Genomic DNA, 15890 nt, shown 5'->3' on the forward strand with positions numbered 1-15890 from the left:
TATGCAAGGATTGCTATTAAAAAAAAGATGATGAAAGTGTACGTTATTATTATTCATCAAAAACCTTGGTTTAAGTATTGATCTAACCCTAGTTAAGCCAAAAAAGGAATAATCTCAAAATCTAACCCTAGTTAAGCCAACTCAATAACACCTCAAGCCGAGCCACATACCAAAAATATATATGTAAAAGAAATTATATATATAAAAAAAATAATATACACAAATAAAATAAAAAAACATTTCACCTCCTTGTCCCCATTTCTCTCTATACTCTCAAACTCTCAATTCCATAGACTCAAATTAAAATAAAAAAACGCCATTTTTTCTCTTCAACTTCCTCTTTCTCTCTCTAACTCATGGAGTCGACCAAGTCGACCACGACGACCATCTCCGACGACCTTTTCTTTCAAATTTAGCAACAAAATCAAACCTTCATTTTGATTCTTCAAACCTTTTTTTTTTGGATCTTTGAAGCAATGGGAGAAGAAGATAAAGGAGAAGTAGCTAAAAAGTTGATTGAAATAGTTAATGATATATCGAGCATATCGGATTATAGAATTTCTGTGAAGAAACAGTTCTGTAATTTAGCTCGAAGGCTCAAGTTGTTGACTCCAATGTTCGAAGAGATTCGTGATAGCAAAGAGAAATTACCCATTGAATCTATGAAATCGTTGATTTCATTAAAAGAAGCTCTTGAATCTGCCAAGGAATTGCTCAAATTTGGTAGCGAAGGCAGTAAGATTTATCTGGTGCGTATGTTTTAAATTCAGCTTAGATTTTCTCAGTTTGATTTTGTGTTTTACTTGTTTGAAATTAATTGAAGTTTGTTAAACTGATTCTGTTTGAAATTTGGTTAAAAATTTGTTTATTTGCTGAAATGATTGGGTAATTAATTTAATGGTAGTAAATGCTTTACATTTTCTGTTTGATTTTTTAGGATTAATGATGGATTTGTTTCTGATTAATTTCCACATTGAAGAATTTTGAGATGAAACCTCTAGAAAAGATTTGAATTTTTTTCACTGTTTTCTAAAATTCCTCCATTTTTTGGTATTCGCGGTGTCTGAGTCAGCTTGTCGCATCTTCACTTTTTCATGTGATACTTGAGCTGACTCATTTTCACTAATTTCACGTGATACCTACCAGCTCAGCAATGCAACAGGTATGAGATAACTCTGTCTACTAAAGATAAAGATAAGACAAATGGCGAAATAAATTCCTCTAGTTTTTCTTTTTGGTATGCGTGATGTCTGAGCCAGCTTGACACATCTTCACTAATTCCATGTGATTACCTGAGCTGGCTCATCTTCACTAATTCCACGTGATACATGCCAGCTCAGCAATAGGTATCATGTAACTCTGTCAACCAAATATGGGACAAATGACAAAATAAACTCCTCTAGTTATGAATCATTAGATCGGTGACAAAGAAAAAAGGGTCCAAAATTATCCTTCATTTTGGGTTTAGACTCAAAATAATCCGTTTATCTTTCTCATTGGAGCACTAATAGTCCTCTATTTTTGCCCAAGAATGGTGCATTTTCGGTCTCCTCCAACATTTCCCATCTATGACTAATAGGAAAATTTATGATCTAAAAAAGTTATGATTTTTTCGTAGGAAACTTACCAAAGTAAAATAACGAGAGGTACAAATTTTAAATTTATGGAACTCAAGTAAGAAATAAAGTAACATACAAAACATGGATTGTGGAAATGCTTACACTTTTATTAACCACTATTCACATAGAAATTTAAGTTTTGCGATGTAATGATATTAATTCTGGTGAGAGTTTTGGCAAGTTGATCAGCAAAACACAAAAGTTTGATACTTGAAATCTTGCCGAGAATGCTAATTGTGTCTTTTTCTATAGATTCAGTCACACTTAAAAAAGTGAGCAACAAGAAGAAAATAAAGATAAATGGACTTACTTACGGGAAAATCATTGTTTTCCCCTAAAACTGAGTCTTAAAGTAACAATTGAATTATAATGACCAAATAGTATGTTTTTAATGCTAAATTACTTGTCAATGAGTATGTTCAAGCAATGAGCAATAATAACAGACAATAAAATAGTGAATATAAGAGAAAATGAGAATATTTTTAGTCGTCTCCAGCGTAATTGTCTAGCAACATCACTGGGAAAAGCAAGAGCTTGCATTTCAATTCAGAGAGTAACGTAGTTCTTGCGATGAAATCAGATAGGTTTGGAGTGAGGGGAAGGGATGTATTTTATGACCTAACCCTAAGTAACATTTCCCGCGTATTCCAGCTGTCATAATGACCATTATCATTTATTGCATATTTAACCATTACTGAGTGACTGATGGAGAGAATCCTCGATTCACCGGAAGCAGTTATATATGAGGACTTATCCGGGCTTTAGTTCCGGTCTCACCTCCCTGGATCTAGATGGGTCGGCATAACTGTACCAGGCCTTTAATGTTAAGATAGCTTTACGGGGTACAATTTTAGGCCACACGTGGTTTCTCCAACAAAGGAAATAGACAGAAAATGTTGGAGGAGACTAGAAATGCATTATCTTGTCAAAGAAGAAAGATTATTATTGTTCCATGTCAAAGATAATGGATCATTTTGAATCTAAACTCAAAGATAAGGGACAATATTGATCTTTTTCTCGTGATATGATGTTGCAAATTAGCTACAAAAAATAAGTGAGTACACTGACAAGGTGAATGAAATATTCTTTTTCATCTTTATAATAACGCTTCTTGTTGCTGCCAGTAAACTAAGATTTTCGAGATTATGGTAGAGATTTTCTCTTTAAGTTAGTCTCGAGTAGGTTTGCTTTACAATCTACGCTAACTCAATCTGTGTATGGAAAGTGTTGGCTCTGGTTGTATTTCTGTCCTTTTAGTGTGCAGTCATTTATTATATTTGAGTCATCCATGCGACCTATAGATTTTGACCCTCGTAATACTCTCTTCGTACATGGGAATACACAGCAAATGGATAATAGATCCTGCCAACTATGTCTGCTAGACGGTTGAAGATTCTATTAATAAATGTGGCTCACTTGTGGACTCTGATTTTGTTTCACATGGCTTTAATGTTGGATGTACTTTTGGATTCCTGTAATCCCCAATGCCGATGGATTTCGATAATCCATAATGCATACTTTGGTTCAGGATTGCAAGCAATTAATAATACAACAACACACAATTACTTGATTAGAGTTATTATTCGAATTTTTCGGGAAGTTTGATTTCCACGTGGTTGATGGTCTAGCTTCCAACTTTTCAGTTGAAATCTCCATGTATTCTCACATCTAGATATCATTTCCTACTCAGGATGCTCGTATGATACATTAATCTAACACTACTGGAAGGAGGGTCATTTTCTCTAACTTATGACTGAAGATTTCTTGGAGAAATTCCACTACTTGTTCTTCCTAGCCTCTTAGGGATGATCCTGTTCTTTTGCCACAAAATGTCTTTGAGAATTAACTTTAGGAATGTGGTCCCTTGTGAACTTTACATTAACTAATTGATTGACCTGATTTCCAAACACGATAAACTGACTCGGTCTTTAGGATGTCAAGAGATGTCTGACGTGAGATTTACGATTTGCATTGCCTAATGATATTCTCAGAAACCAATTTTGGATTAAAGCTGGCAATTTGTATGATGCAGTTTTCTATTTCATTGTGAGTTGTGCTTTCCTTGCATGTAGGATGTCTAATTCTTGTAAAATACAGTGAGATTCTTTGAACCATCAGTGACACAATGTCCTACATAATTTTATTTAAATACTCAAGTAATGGTGTCTATTTCCAGGTGCTAGAAATGGAGCATATCATGAATAAATTTCAAGAGCTGACATCCAAGCTTGAACAAGCTTTGAATGGAATTTATTATGAAAAGCTTGAAATATCCGACGAAGTTAAGGAACAGGTACACATTATTTTCTAATTATTTCTTCATTCCAAAAGGGAGATTTTTCAGGAAGAAGCAACATAAGTACCTGAGCTCATGATGGAATAAATAGTCTACGGTTAAACACATTTCATCTGCAGTTCTTCACCATCTATAACTTCTTCTGCTGTCAGGTTGCACTTGTCCTTTCTCAGTTCCGAAGAGCCAAAGGAAGGGTTGAAACACCTGATGCTGAACTGCATGAAGATTTGCTGTCTCTTTATAGCAGGAGTAATGACGCCGCTGTAGATCATGATGTCCTAAGGAGGTTAGTTGATAAGCTACAGCTGACCGAGTTAGATGACCTTAAACAAGAATCACTAGCTTTGCATGAAATGGTCATTGCTACTGATGGGGATCCTGAGGAGAGAATTGAGAAGATGTCAATGCTACTGAAGAAAATTAAGGACTTTGTACAGACTGAGAATCCAAACATTGATTCTTATGGAAGAGATAAGTCTTCAAATATTAGTGGACAAGCATCTGCAGACGGAAGCCAGAAGGCCCCAGTTATACCGGATGATTTTCGTTGCCCTATTTCCTTGGAGTTGATGACAGATCCCGTCATTGTTTCAACTGGACAGGTATTGATGCTGTGTCTTTTTAACCTATTGGTATAAAGTTTAGTTAAAACTATCTATTTCTTGTTCTTGCATTACCGAAAGATGTTATTACCAGATTATTCCTTACTTTTAGATGATATATAACTAATAACTTGCTTGTGTCTATGTGTACTTCTTAGTTGTCTGTCAGAGTTATAGTTCATCAGTGATTGCTGCAGATCTGTAATCTCTATGTTTCATTTAGGCGCAGTATTAGATATACGTATTTAAGATAGGAAAAATACATAGATAGCCCCTTTAAGTTGTCTCCAACGGTTACTTAAAACATTTTAAGATTCAGTATGACCATATACAAGTCGGAATAACTGTTGCTTATAAATACCCAAGTCCAGCAGACCTTATGTGTGAGTTACACTTGTCAATGACGTGTCAAATGAACCAATTAAAGAACAACTCGTATCTTTTTCCTTACTTTGAACTAGACCAGCTCGAAGGCTAAAAGAGAGCTGAATCCAGTGATCTTGAAGGTTATCCATGTCTGAACTCAATGTGAGCTTTTTTTTTTTTTTTTAATTTCTCTTTTGTGTCAAGGTTGAAAGAGAGGTGGAGGATTATATTTAAAGGTGGTAGAGCTACTGATGTTAGGATGAGGAAGGTTCACATGGAATTTTGGTTGAAAAAGAATGGGTATTATTGTTGGGAGATTTTGAGTAAGGAAAAATAATAATGCAGTATGGAACCCCGTACAAAATTTATTTAATTTCTAAAAAGGAGAGGAAAAGGTCTGATGAAGGCCTCACGCGCTCACATTTAACTAAAATACACGTAATTTCCCAGGTACACATCTTTGCCAAGTAGATATGTCTAAATGGTCAGTGTGTCTATTTGATCCTATCTATGTATTTTGCCTTTAAGAAATGATTTTGAAGAAACATCACATCTACTAGTTATCGAAAAGAAAAAAGAACCATCACATCAACTAGTGGTCATAGCTTTTTCTAGGGCAGAGCTGCGAAAGTGTAAATCACCATGTATGAGCAAGGTTACATATTAGTCTGTTGGTTCATACGTGCTGATCACACATAAATAGAAACAAGTTAACAACTATGTCTTAGTCCCAAACAACTTGGGGTCTGCTATATGAGTCTATCTAATTCATTTAAGGGCAACTCATTTCATCATCACTCTAAATACAAAAAAAAAAGTGAAAAAAGTTTAAAACCTATGCAAGTAAATGTAGTAATAGTAATAATAATCATGCTGTTATTATTCAAAGTCCTCTAACAAGACTAGAACCTATTCCGAACTAGTAGATTTCACTTAACATGGATCTTTTTTCTCCATTGTGCCTTGTCTTTACCTAAGTTTGCATTGATTTCAAGAAATTATAGGTCTTATTACTCATTTTCATGTGATTTTAGTTTTATCTCGTTCCCTTTAAATACCTTCTGTCACCATGATTTCATACCTACGACCAGTGTATCTGTAGTTCTACACAAGACATGATCAAACTATCTCAAGTGACCTCTCATTTTATCCTTAATATCTGCTAATTGCTCCTTCTGGCTGATCATTTTATCTTATCTAATCTTGAACGCATCCATCTTAGCATTTGCTTTTACGCAACACTTATATTGTGGATATCTTAGACTCTAGCGGCACAACATTCACTACCATATGACATTGCCGGTCTTATAACTATTCTGTAGAGTTTATCTTTGACTTTGGTAGGCTTCTTTCTATCACATAACAGTCCGATAACATTTCTCCATTTAAATCATCCGACTTTAATTCTATAAATCATCTGTCATTCCATTCTCTTGAAATAACAAGTCTAGATATCTAAATTGCATACATTTTGGGACCGCAATACTGTGTAGTCTTACCTCAACTTTCCTCTTCTCGTGTTGACTGAACTTGTTGTGCATGTATCCAAGCTTACCTCTACTTAAACTCAAACCCATACTCTCTAAAGTAGTTTTTCATAGTCCAAGCTTTTGGTTGAAGCAGTCACTAGTCATGTCAATCAACGCAAGATCATCAGCAAATAGTAATGGAACCTCATCTTGTATCTTGATGGTTAGCTCATCCATAACTAAGGACAAGTAGGGTTCAATGTCGATTCTTGGTGCAGACCCACTGATATAGGAAACTCCTTTGTATCTCCTACTACGGTTCTCACGCTAGTGACGGCTCCTTCATTCATGTCCTTAGAAACAACATATATGATTTCCACTAGATAACAGTACTTCATTTAAAGGTGGAGTTCGAATTTCTATATCATTATTTTTACCAGGTTAATATTTTACTTTACTGCAGACCTATGAACGTTCTTGTATTGAGAAGTGGCTGGAAGCTGGACATAGCACTTGTCCCAAGACTCAACAAGCCCTCACAAGCAAATCTCTGACACCCAACTATGTGTTGCGTAGCCTTATAGCACAGTGGTGTGAAGCGAATGGGATTGAACCACCTAAAAGACCAGGTAGTGCTCCACCTAAAAAGTCTGCATCTGCATGCACTCCTGCTGAGCACTCGATGATAGAGAATCTCCTGAGAAAGCTCAAATCTGGCAGCCCCGAAGAGGCACGTTCTGCTGCAGGTGAAATCCGCCTTCTTGCTAAGCGTAATACTGATAATCGTGTTGCAATAGCTGAAGCTGGTGCCATTCCTCTGCTAGTCCATCTTCTATCCACACCAGATTCTCGAACTCAAGAGCATGCTGTTACAGCACTTCTCAACCTTTCCATATGTGAGAATAATAAAGGACACATCGTAACTTCAGGGGCAGTGCCTGGTATTGTTCATGTACTCAGGAAGGGGAGCATGGAAGCACGTGAAAATGCAGCAGCCACCCTTTTCAGCCTTTCAGTTATCGATGAAAATAAGGTCACCATTGGTTCTTCAGGAGCGATTCCTCCGCTTGTGGCGTTACTAAGTGAAGGTACACAAAGGGGAAAGAAAGACGCAGCTACAGCACTTTTCAATCTATGCATTTATCAAGGGAACAAGGGCAGGGCAATAAGGGCTGGAGTTGTACCTACATTGATGCTGCTGCTCACAAAACCTCAAGGTGGTATGGTTGATGAAGCACTTGCTATATTAGCAATCTTGTCAAGTCATCCAGAAGGGAAGGCAGCTATCGGAGCTGCAGACGCGGTTCCTGTTTTGGTAGACGTGATCGCAAATGGTTCTCCCAGAAACAAAGAAAATGCTGCTGCAGTTTTAGTACACCTCTGCTCTGGGGACCAACATCATCTGGTCGAAGCACAGCGACTTGGTTTGATAGGTCCTTTGATGGATTTAGTACAAAATGGAACCGAAAGAGGCAGAAGGAAAGCTACCCAACTGCTTGAAAGAATGAACAGACTTGCTGAGCAGACAAAACAGCCCCAGGCGCAAGCCGAGTCTCAAACTCAAAACCAGGTCTCGCGGTCACCAGCCTCATCAACTAATGCCATTGAGAGTTGAATGCATCCAAACAAGCTGTGGTATGTCGACTAAATACAACTAAATGTTCATTTGTATTGTCTAGTTCGCGTGTTGTTTTCTTTCTTGGTTCGTTTCGAAGCATTTGATGACATTTAACATGGCTTTAGAGAATGGGGGGTGGGGTGAGGGAAAGGTGGAAGATCACCAATCCTGTTCATTAAGTTATTTTATTTGTTTTTCTTGGTGTTGAAGCATATAGTGTCATGAAAATAGGCCATGGTAATGAAGGTAAGAACTGAAAACATACAGAAAGTGAAAATTGATGTGCAAAATGTCTGATGTATCATTGTAAGTTGTAAAACTTGTACAAGTGTAATCTTCCTCAGTTTTTATCGAAGGAAATGCTTTCACCTTTTGTACATTTTCCTTTAATTCTTAGCACTCCTGTGACCATTGACTTTGAAGTTGAAGCTTAACATCAATAACAGTAACGTAAGTATGAGATTTTCTGGTAGAACCCGCGGCTATGGAATCTGAGACGAGGATTCGTAATATCTCTCTAGCAAAAGGCTGCACAGATCACCTCTATTTGTGCAATCCGTAAAAACATTTCAACTTTTACTATCACTTCCTGGTAGGGGAAATGGTAATCTGGGACGGGGATTTGTAATATCTCTCTAGATCTGGCAAAAGTGAAAGACTATGCATAGATCACCTCTATTTGTGTAATCCGTTCTTGTAACAACATTCCGACTTTTATTATCACTTCCTATACTGGGCGAGGGGAATTACTATGTTATTAACCGATCGAAATTTTAATACAATTTTTTCCAAATATTTGAGTTTTGAAATTGTGTTTCCGACGTGATTTTATTTGGGAAGAATTGCACTTTTGTGAGGTGAAAGTAAATTTCTCCTAGAAACTGTTTTTGGAACTTGAAATATTTGTAGATAGATTTTTAAAATGAGATTCAAAATTTATACTAGTCAAATGTATATTGAAAATAAAAAAATTTAAATCTTATCTAAAATCTATGGTCAAACCTAGTATAATGAAAAAAATAAGAGATTAGCTTCTCGTATAAACTAGACAAGAATGCTGGATTTTTTTTAAAAAAAAAATAATTACACATTGGAGGTTTAGGAAAAGGAGAAAAAAATTAGAAAACTTAGCAAAAGAAAATTAGAAGAACAAGAATATTGCTCTCCTTTTTCACTTATAAACCATGAGTACTTGAAGAAGATTTATAGGAAAAAGTAGAAGTAAAAATGAATAGAGTATATAAACATTAATTGCAACTCTTCATTAATTACATTTATCCACATAATTATTTGTCTAAATTAAAAATTAGCGATTAATGGTACTTATTTCAAGACAAATTTAATTAAATTATCTTTATTCTTTACATACACTTATTACGAAGTAGTAGTAATTTGGAAGCAAACAATACTCTTAAAATACTATTTTATCTATATAAATTACTAAAACGAAAAATCCTTTTTGTCAGAAAATATGGTGAGAATTTAGCCAGAATAATATTTTACTTATATTTTTTACCTTTTTCAATATTTTTACCATATTAATTTTAATATCTTTTAACTAAGAAATAGAAAAAAGATTAATTTATTTTAAAATTAAAAAAATATAATAATTTTTTGATTTTTTGACCAAATTCAATACTAAAAGTGAAAAATATTAAGTAAAAAACTTTTGGATGGTAATTAAAATACAATCTCTTTGTAACAATAATAAAATCATACAAAAACGTGCGAAAGAAAGTAACTCATGACTTTTATGGTGGAATTGCTAAAGGAGCAATAATTAATTCACGAGTGTTTATAACGTAATGAAATTTATTATATATTAAAATCTAATTAATTACAACAATGACATTAGAACAATTACTACTATATTATTTTATGAGTATATTATTTGGGAATCAAATATTTTTTTAAAAATTATATTCTTTTCAATTTTTGTTGTAAATAGTTTGAATTAATTGACTATAAATGCTAACTTTTAGACTACAGCTTCCTTCTCAATTTAGTTTACATAAATTATTACTTTTTGTCTGTTAAAAAAAAAGTCATAGTTTTTAATTGAAAAATAAATTAACTTACTTTGAAATTTTTACTATGATCTTAATAAAATGATTATTTACCGTCAAAGAAATACTTATGACTTGTTTTATATGCTAAGTCTCTGAGTTTTTTTTCTTTATTTTTTTAAATTTTTTGTTCAGTTAAATACCAGAAGATATATTGGACGAATAATATAGTATTTCCATGTAGTTTTCTTAAAGAATCTTTGCTTGAAGCCATACCCAAAAAAATCGTGTATTCAGGTATGATGACACGGAAACACATAATTGTCATGTAAGATGTTACATAAGATAAATATGTTTATTTATTTAATTTTATATATGTTTAAATGTATTTATACACATTTAAAGTTAAAGTTCATAAATACCAACTGAACTCTTTAAATAACAAATAATAGTTTTTTTTAAAAAAAAAAATAGTTTTAGTATTTTGAGGAGTTAAAGGAGGTATAAAGGGTTGCTTTATTGTGATGATAGTGTCACTTTTAGATTTTACCTCATGTATATAAATAGAGCTATATGCTCTTATATACTTTAATCAATTTCATTATTTCTCTACATGTAACATTGGTCCTTACATAAAGTTTAATATCCTCTCACAATTCTTTATTTTTTTCTTTCTCTCTCTTTAGACCACCACTCCTTTTTGTGATGTAATTTCCATACATTGTAATCATCAATCTTTAAAATTTTGCCTCCAAATTATTTCATTTTAAATTTTAATTAATATCAATATTTATATGCCATGTGATGTTTTTTTTTTCTTTTTAGTCAATATAAAAAATTGATATTTTCTTTGTTTTGACTTGCGTATCTGATACTAACTTGAAAAAAAATTTAAGAAAGTATTAAAATATATTTTATTAAGTTTTTGTGATTTTAAATATTTTCGTATAAATTAAGACGAAGAGAATGTAAAGTTGAAATATTATTGACGTAGAGTGTGGAGAATAAGGTAGTGGTGTCATCATATCATGATAATATTGTTCTCTTTATTATACTATCTTTTTACATATAAATATGATAAGAAATATATCTTTCTTTTCTCTCATTATATATGTTTTTATGGTTCCATGCAATGCAGTTAGTTAAAAGAAACAGTTGCATTGTTTTTAGTGGAACTTTGGCGTTTTCTTCTTTCTTTTGACTACTAATCTTATCTCTTTTGTCTTTTACTTTAAAAAAAAATAGATACTCCTTCGTTTTAAAAATAATGGTTTAGTTTGATTTGGTATGAAATTTAAGAAAATAATTAAATTTTTGAATTTTGTGGTCTTAAAGCAAAGTTATGTAAAATCTACAAAACTGTCATTTAATCTTGTGGACTTAAACATGTCACGTGCAAAGTTATAATATTACCAAAAAAAAGAAAAAGATCGTTCTTTTTGAAAAAAATTAAAAAGAAAAGGAGGTTATTCTTTTTTAAAAGTAAAGAGTATATAATAGAATCTCATCATATAATAGAATTTCACAAAAATTTAACTTATATACCTAAAAATTTTCTTTTAGGCATAATACATAAATATGCCCTTCAACTTTGGTTGTGCACAAGTAGATACTTAAACTTGTATAAAGTTGAACAAATAAACACACATGTCCTACATGTCATTTTTTTGTCCTACGTGGTGTCCTACGTGTATTGTACCATGTAGGACTCATGTGTTTATTTATTTAAAAGTTGAATAGTTAAAATGTCTGTTTATGCATTATGAAAGTTGAAGGTCAAAGTTAAAATTTAAAGTCAAGTTTAAGGTTAAATATATGTATTATGCCTTTCTTCTACTATTAGTAGAGTTTATTTACGTAGTAATACAAGTACTATGTTTTATTTTAGGTGTACTCATTTCACTTTTGATGTAAGGTGATAGAAAAATAAGAAATTAACGACTAATAAAAAGTTATAATTTATAGCTAAATATTAGATTTTTTATGTTTGCAATTTTGTTTAGTTATGGATCGTATGAAAATCTAATTAACTACTAATTATTAAGCGATAAATATTAACTAAGTATTAATAAATTAAATTTCTTAGCTAATTTATATTTTCTACTAGTAATGGTAGAATAATTTTTGTTTTTTTGATAGAATCCACATCCATCTATAGGTTTTCACCTCCAACCTTGTGTATTATCTAAGTATTTTAAATTGTTGTATATTGTGACTTATAGTTTTTTGCTGTAGTTTTTAATTATAAAAAAAATTATTTCAAAAGAATTTAATATTCTATATTCAAATTCACGGTTAAATTTAAAAAGTTTGATTTTCAAAATCGAAAAAGCGTGAGTGAGTGTCACCCTATACAAAGACAGATCTAGAGCATTAACTACAAATTCAATGACCCGATAGCTTTTGCTCTAATTATGTATTCATATTAGGAAACTTCGAATAAAGTTGAGAATTTATAAACTTTAAATTTTAACTTCATCTCTCGTTATATATATATATATATATATAACCTAGCAGTGGGAATCTCTCAAACTCACACAACCACATGTCTCTGGTTCTTGACCTTACTTTTAAAGATACTACTCCTAATTTTCTCCAAAGATAAATTCTGATGTTCACCAAATTTTTGTAAACATCTTTATATATACAAATACTTTAACTTTAAATTTCTTATTTTATTCTTAATGGGATGACACATAAAAATTGTATTTATGGCTTGTATCTTATTCTAAATTTCAAAAGTTCTTTTTTTTTAAAAAAAAATTTCATGTTCAGTCAAACTGATTACATAAATTAAGACACAGGGATTGATACCACGCGCATCAACTGGCAAGTAGAACTAGAAATATGATACTCCCTCCATATAGTACTAGAAATCTGATACTCTCTGCATTTTTACTTGTCACGTTTCTATCCACAAGAGTAAATTTTACTTATCTTTGGAACTAAATTGAATAGGACTAATTTAATATTTTAAAATTTGGATAATCGTATATATTATACGAAAAAAACTATAAATTACAATTTTTTTACATTAATATGAAGAAATTATATCTTAAAATATTGATCAAAATCTAGATCGTTTTGACTCGTAAAAAATGAGACGTGAAAATTAGTAAAAGTGCACAGAGGATGTATCATCTTCCATGAAAGAGGTAAATCATATAATACTCATGCAGCTTGAACATATAAGATGTTGATCTCATATATATACATAAAAAATAAATGCATCTTCATAAATATTCTAAAAGGAATATCAAACATATATCTATATATGAACTTGCAGTAGCTAGGGTTGGAATTTGGGAAATAATAAGTTACTATTACAAATAACTACTTATCAAGGACAGTACAAATGTAATAATGTCAGATACCAAAAACTCATATAACTTCACACATTATAAAAGAACCTCCCAAAAACAAAAAAAAATACAACACACACAAACAACACAAAGATATTTTAACTTAGAGCCATGAAATACAAAACAAATCCTACCATGCAATGCATCTCTAGTTGCATCCTTAACAACAACATGATGATGATGATATACAAGATCACAAGAGGAGAGGCAGAGCTAGAACTTTTAGTTTATGATCGAGTTCTGTTCAATCTATATCTAGCATTGTGACTCCGCGAATCTCCACCTTCTTATAACTTTAGGGGCTCAACATTTCGAAGTCAATTACCATCCATGAATCATTTCAATTCAAGAATTGAAGTTAACATATGATCATAGAAGATGGTTGGTAGTACTAAGGGAGTTATTATTGAGATCACTAGAAAACCCTATCCAAGAATTTACATTTGCATTTGCATTTGCATTTGCAACATCCCAATATTGATTATTATTTTCAAGAGTACCCAAAAATTGTTTAGTTGATGAATTCATACCTTGTCTATTATTATCCTCCATTTTCACTTGTTGAGTAACCCCATTTGATGCTTCAATAGTTGTAGTTGTAGTAGTAGTAGTACCTTCATTTTGAAAATTAGGGTACAAATTTGTTGGATGCTCAAAGTTGTTAGAAGCTACCAAAGATGGTAATAAATTGTTACTCCCTATTTGAAATCCCATTTCACCAACTAATTGATGAGTAGGAGGTTGAATTAATCCTCCTCCATAATTATTTAGGTTTTGGAAAGCACCCATAAGTGATGTGAATTGAGTAGATGATTGTGAAAAGTGGTGACCAATCATTTCCATGCTACAATTAATTGAAGGAATTCCACTTGTTGAAGCATTATTAGAATTACCCATTAGTCCTCCTCCGCCTCCTGATTTTGCGCTATTGTTGTTGCTGCTGCTTTTATTTCTTTTATTCCTCCTACAGCCACCTCCCACCGGCACATTTCTCAAGGCACCCCCTCTTGTCCAATAACGGCGACAATTCTTACAGAAATGGCGCGGTTGGGAGAGGCTGTAGTTGTTGAAGTAACAAAACTTAGTGTTCGAGGAATCACACCTCGGACACTTTAGCCCAGCTTCCGGCAACGGAAGCTTGGCTATTCGGGCTCGATTGACCATTGAACCTGGTCTGATTGAGCCCGGCCCGCCACCCACCTGAGTGGGTGGTGGAAGGAGCTGAGGATTGTCAAGTCCAGGGTTTCCTTGTTGATGATGATCTGGCTGTTGTTGTAACTAAAAAAAACACCCAAAAAAAAAAAAAACAAGTTAGGGAATTTGTTCACAACTCAAGTCATCTATATATATGGTATAGTATATCCAACAAAAAGACTAGTAGAGAAAAAAAGAAAGAGGAATATGAATATGAATATGAATATTACTCTTTTTGATGTATCAAAGGTGAAAATTGAAGATTAAAATACTTACATGGTGCAAATTAGGATGATCTAAATAGATTGGAAAAGAAGAGAAAGCCATGGTTTTAATTCTTTTTCTTTTCTTTGATATCTCTTTACTCTTTATCTTTAATAAAGGTTGATTGAGTTTTTTTGTAAATATATGAGTGGAGAATCACAATAAAGAGAGAAGAAGGGAATACCAGAGTCCCCCAACAAAGAGAAAGGAGTGAGAAAAAAAAAGAAGAAAGAAGATGAAGGAATTAAAAGAAGAGAGGAACTTTAGCTTGTTTAATTTTTATTTTTCCTTCATCACATTCTCTCCTTTATCTCTTTCTTTTTGTTTTTATTACTATATCTTTTTAGGGTTTTGTAAAAATTGAGTGGGAGAATAAGTTCCTTCACTTTGAAGCTTTCTATATTGATGATGATGCCCTTGGACTACTCACTTTATATATAATAGGAAACTTTTATACTCTATAGTTATCCATTAAAATACTACTCGGATGTATTTTGTATTATATTAATACATATAACTGGTAAAGTTATGATCATGTACTCAAGAGATCACGAGCTCTATGGCACGACCTATAAGGTTACATACAAGTTCGGTTGAACTAGTAGCTTTAGGCCAAGCCCTGTATTGTGTCAACGAATTCACTATGTACAAAAATTAATTAAGTCGAGATCTAGTTACTAACATTTTATATCCCGATTCTAGAATTTCGAATCCATAAATTTTCAAAATCTAATCCGTCTTTGACAAGTTCTATTGGTGGAAACAACCTTCGAAGAAATATGAGTAAATTTACGTACAATAGACTCTTATGATCCGATTCTTTCCCAAACTCCGAACAATGAAATGTTTAGCGTACTCAGCTATCCTTTTCCACTTTTTATATTTTACACATACTAGTTATTTATATTTAAATAGAGGCCAAATATATAACTTTTTTCATAATAGTAGTGCTAGAGAAAAGTAGAGTTGTGACTCCTCACTTACATTGCATGAATAAAGAAAGAAAGATAAAAAAAAAATGTGCACATTATCAATTAACTAATGGTGGGATCTTGTTACGTAATTGAAACTCCAAAGGGGGCAGAAAAATGAGT

At 32.6% G+C, this 15890-nt stretch overlaps 2 protein-coding genes across 2 annotated transcripts; one reads left to right on the plus strand and one right to left on the minus strand.

Annotated features, from left to right (window-relative positions):
- The first annotated feature begins 215 nt into the window (after positions 1–215).
- LOC101255460 (U-box domain-containing protein 13) lies at positions 216–8343 on the plus strand. The gene is made up of 4 exons (XM_004250912.5): positions 216–749; positions 3796–3912; positions 4068–4517; positions 6816–8343. Exons 1-4 carry the CDS (start codon positions 477–479, stop codon positions 7965–7967), a joined length of 1992 nt encoding a protein of 663 aa, XP_004250960.1. The 5' UTR covers positions 216–476; the 3' UTR covers positions 7968–8343.
- A 4934-nt stretch (positions 8344–13277) lies between these two features.
- On the minus strand, positions 13278–15206 carry LOC101256250 (dof zinc finger protein DOF5.1). The gene is made up of 2 exons (XM_004250915.5): positions 14809–15206; positions 13278–14616 (listed from the first exon to the last, which is right to left on the minus strand). The coding sequence occupies exons 1-2, from the start codon at positions 14857–14859 to the stop codon at positions 13708–13710; spliced, it is 960 nt and encodes a 319-aa protein (XP_004250963.1). The 5' UTR covers positions 14860–15206; the 3' UTR covers positions 13278–13707.
- Between the last annotated feature and the right edge of the window lie 684 nt (positions 15207–15890).

This window comes from Solanum lycopersicum, chromosome 11, assembly GCF_036512215.1.
Source record: "Solanum lycopersicum chromosome 11, SLM_r2.1".
In the NCBI taxonomy this organism is placed as follows: Eukaryota; Viridiplantae; Streptophyta; class Magnoliopsida; order Solanales; family Solanaceae; genus Solanum; species Solanum lycopersicum.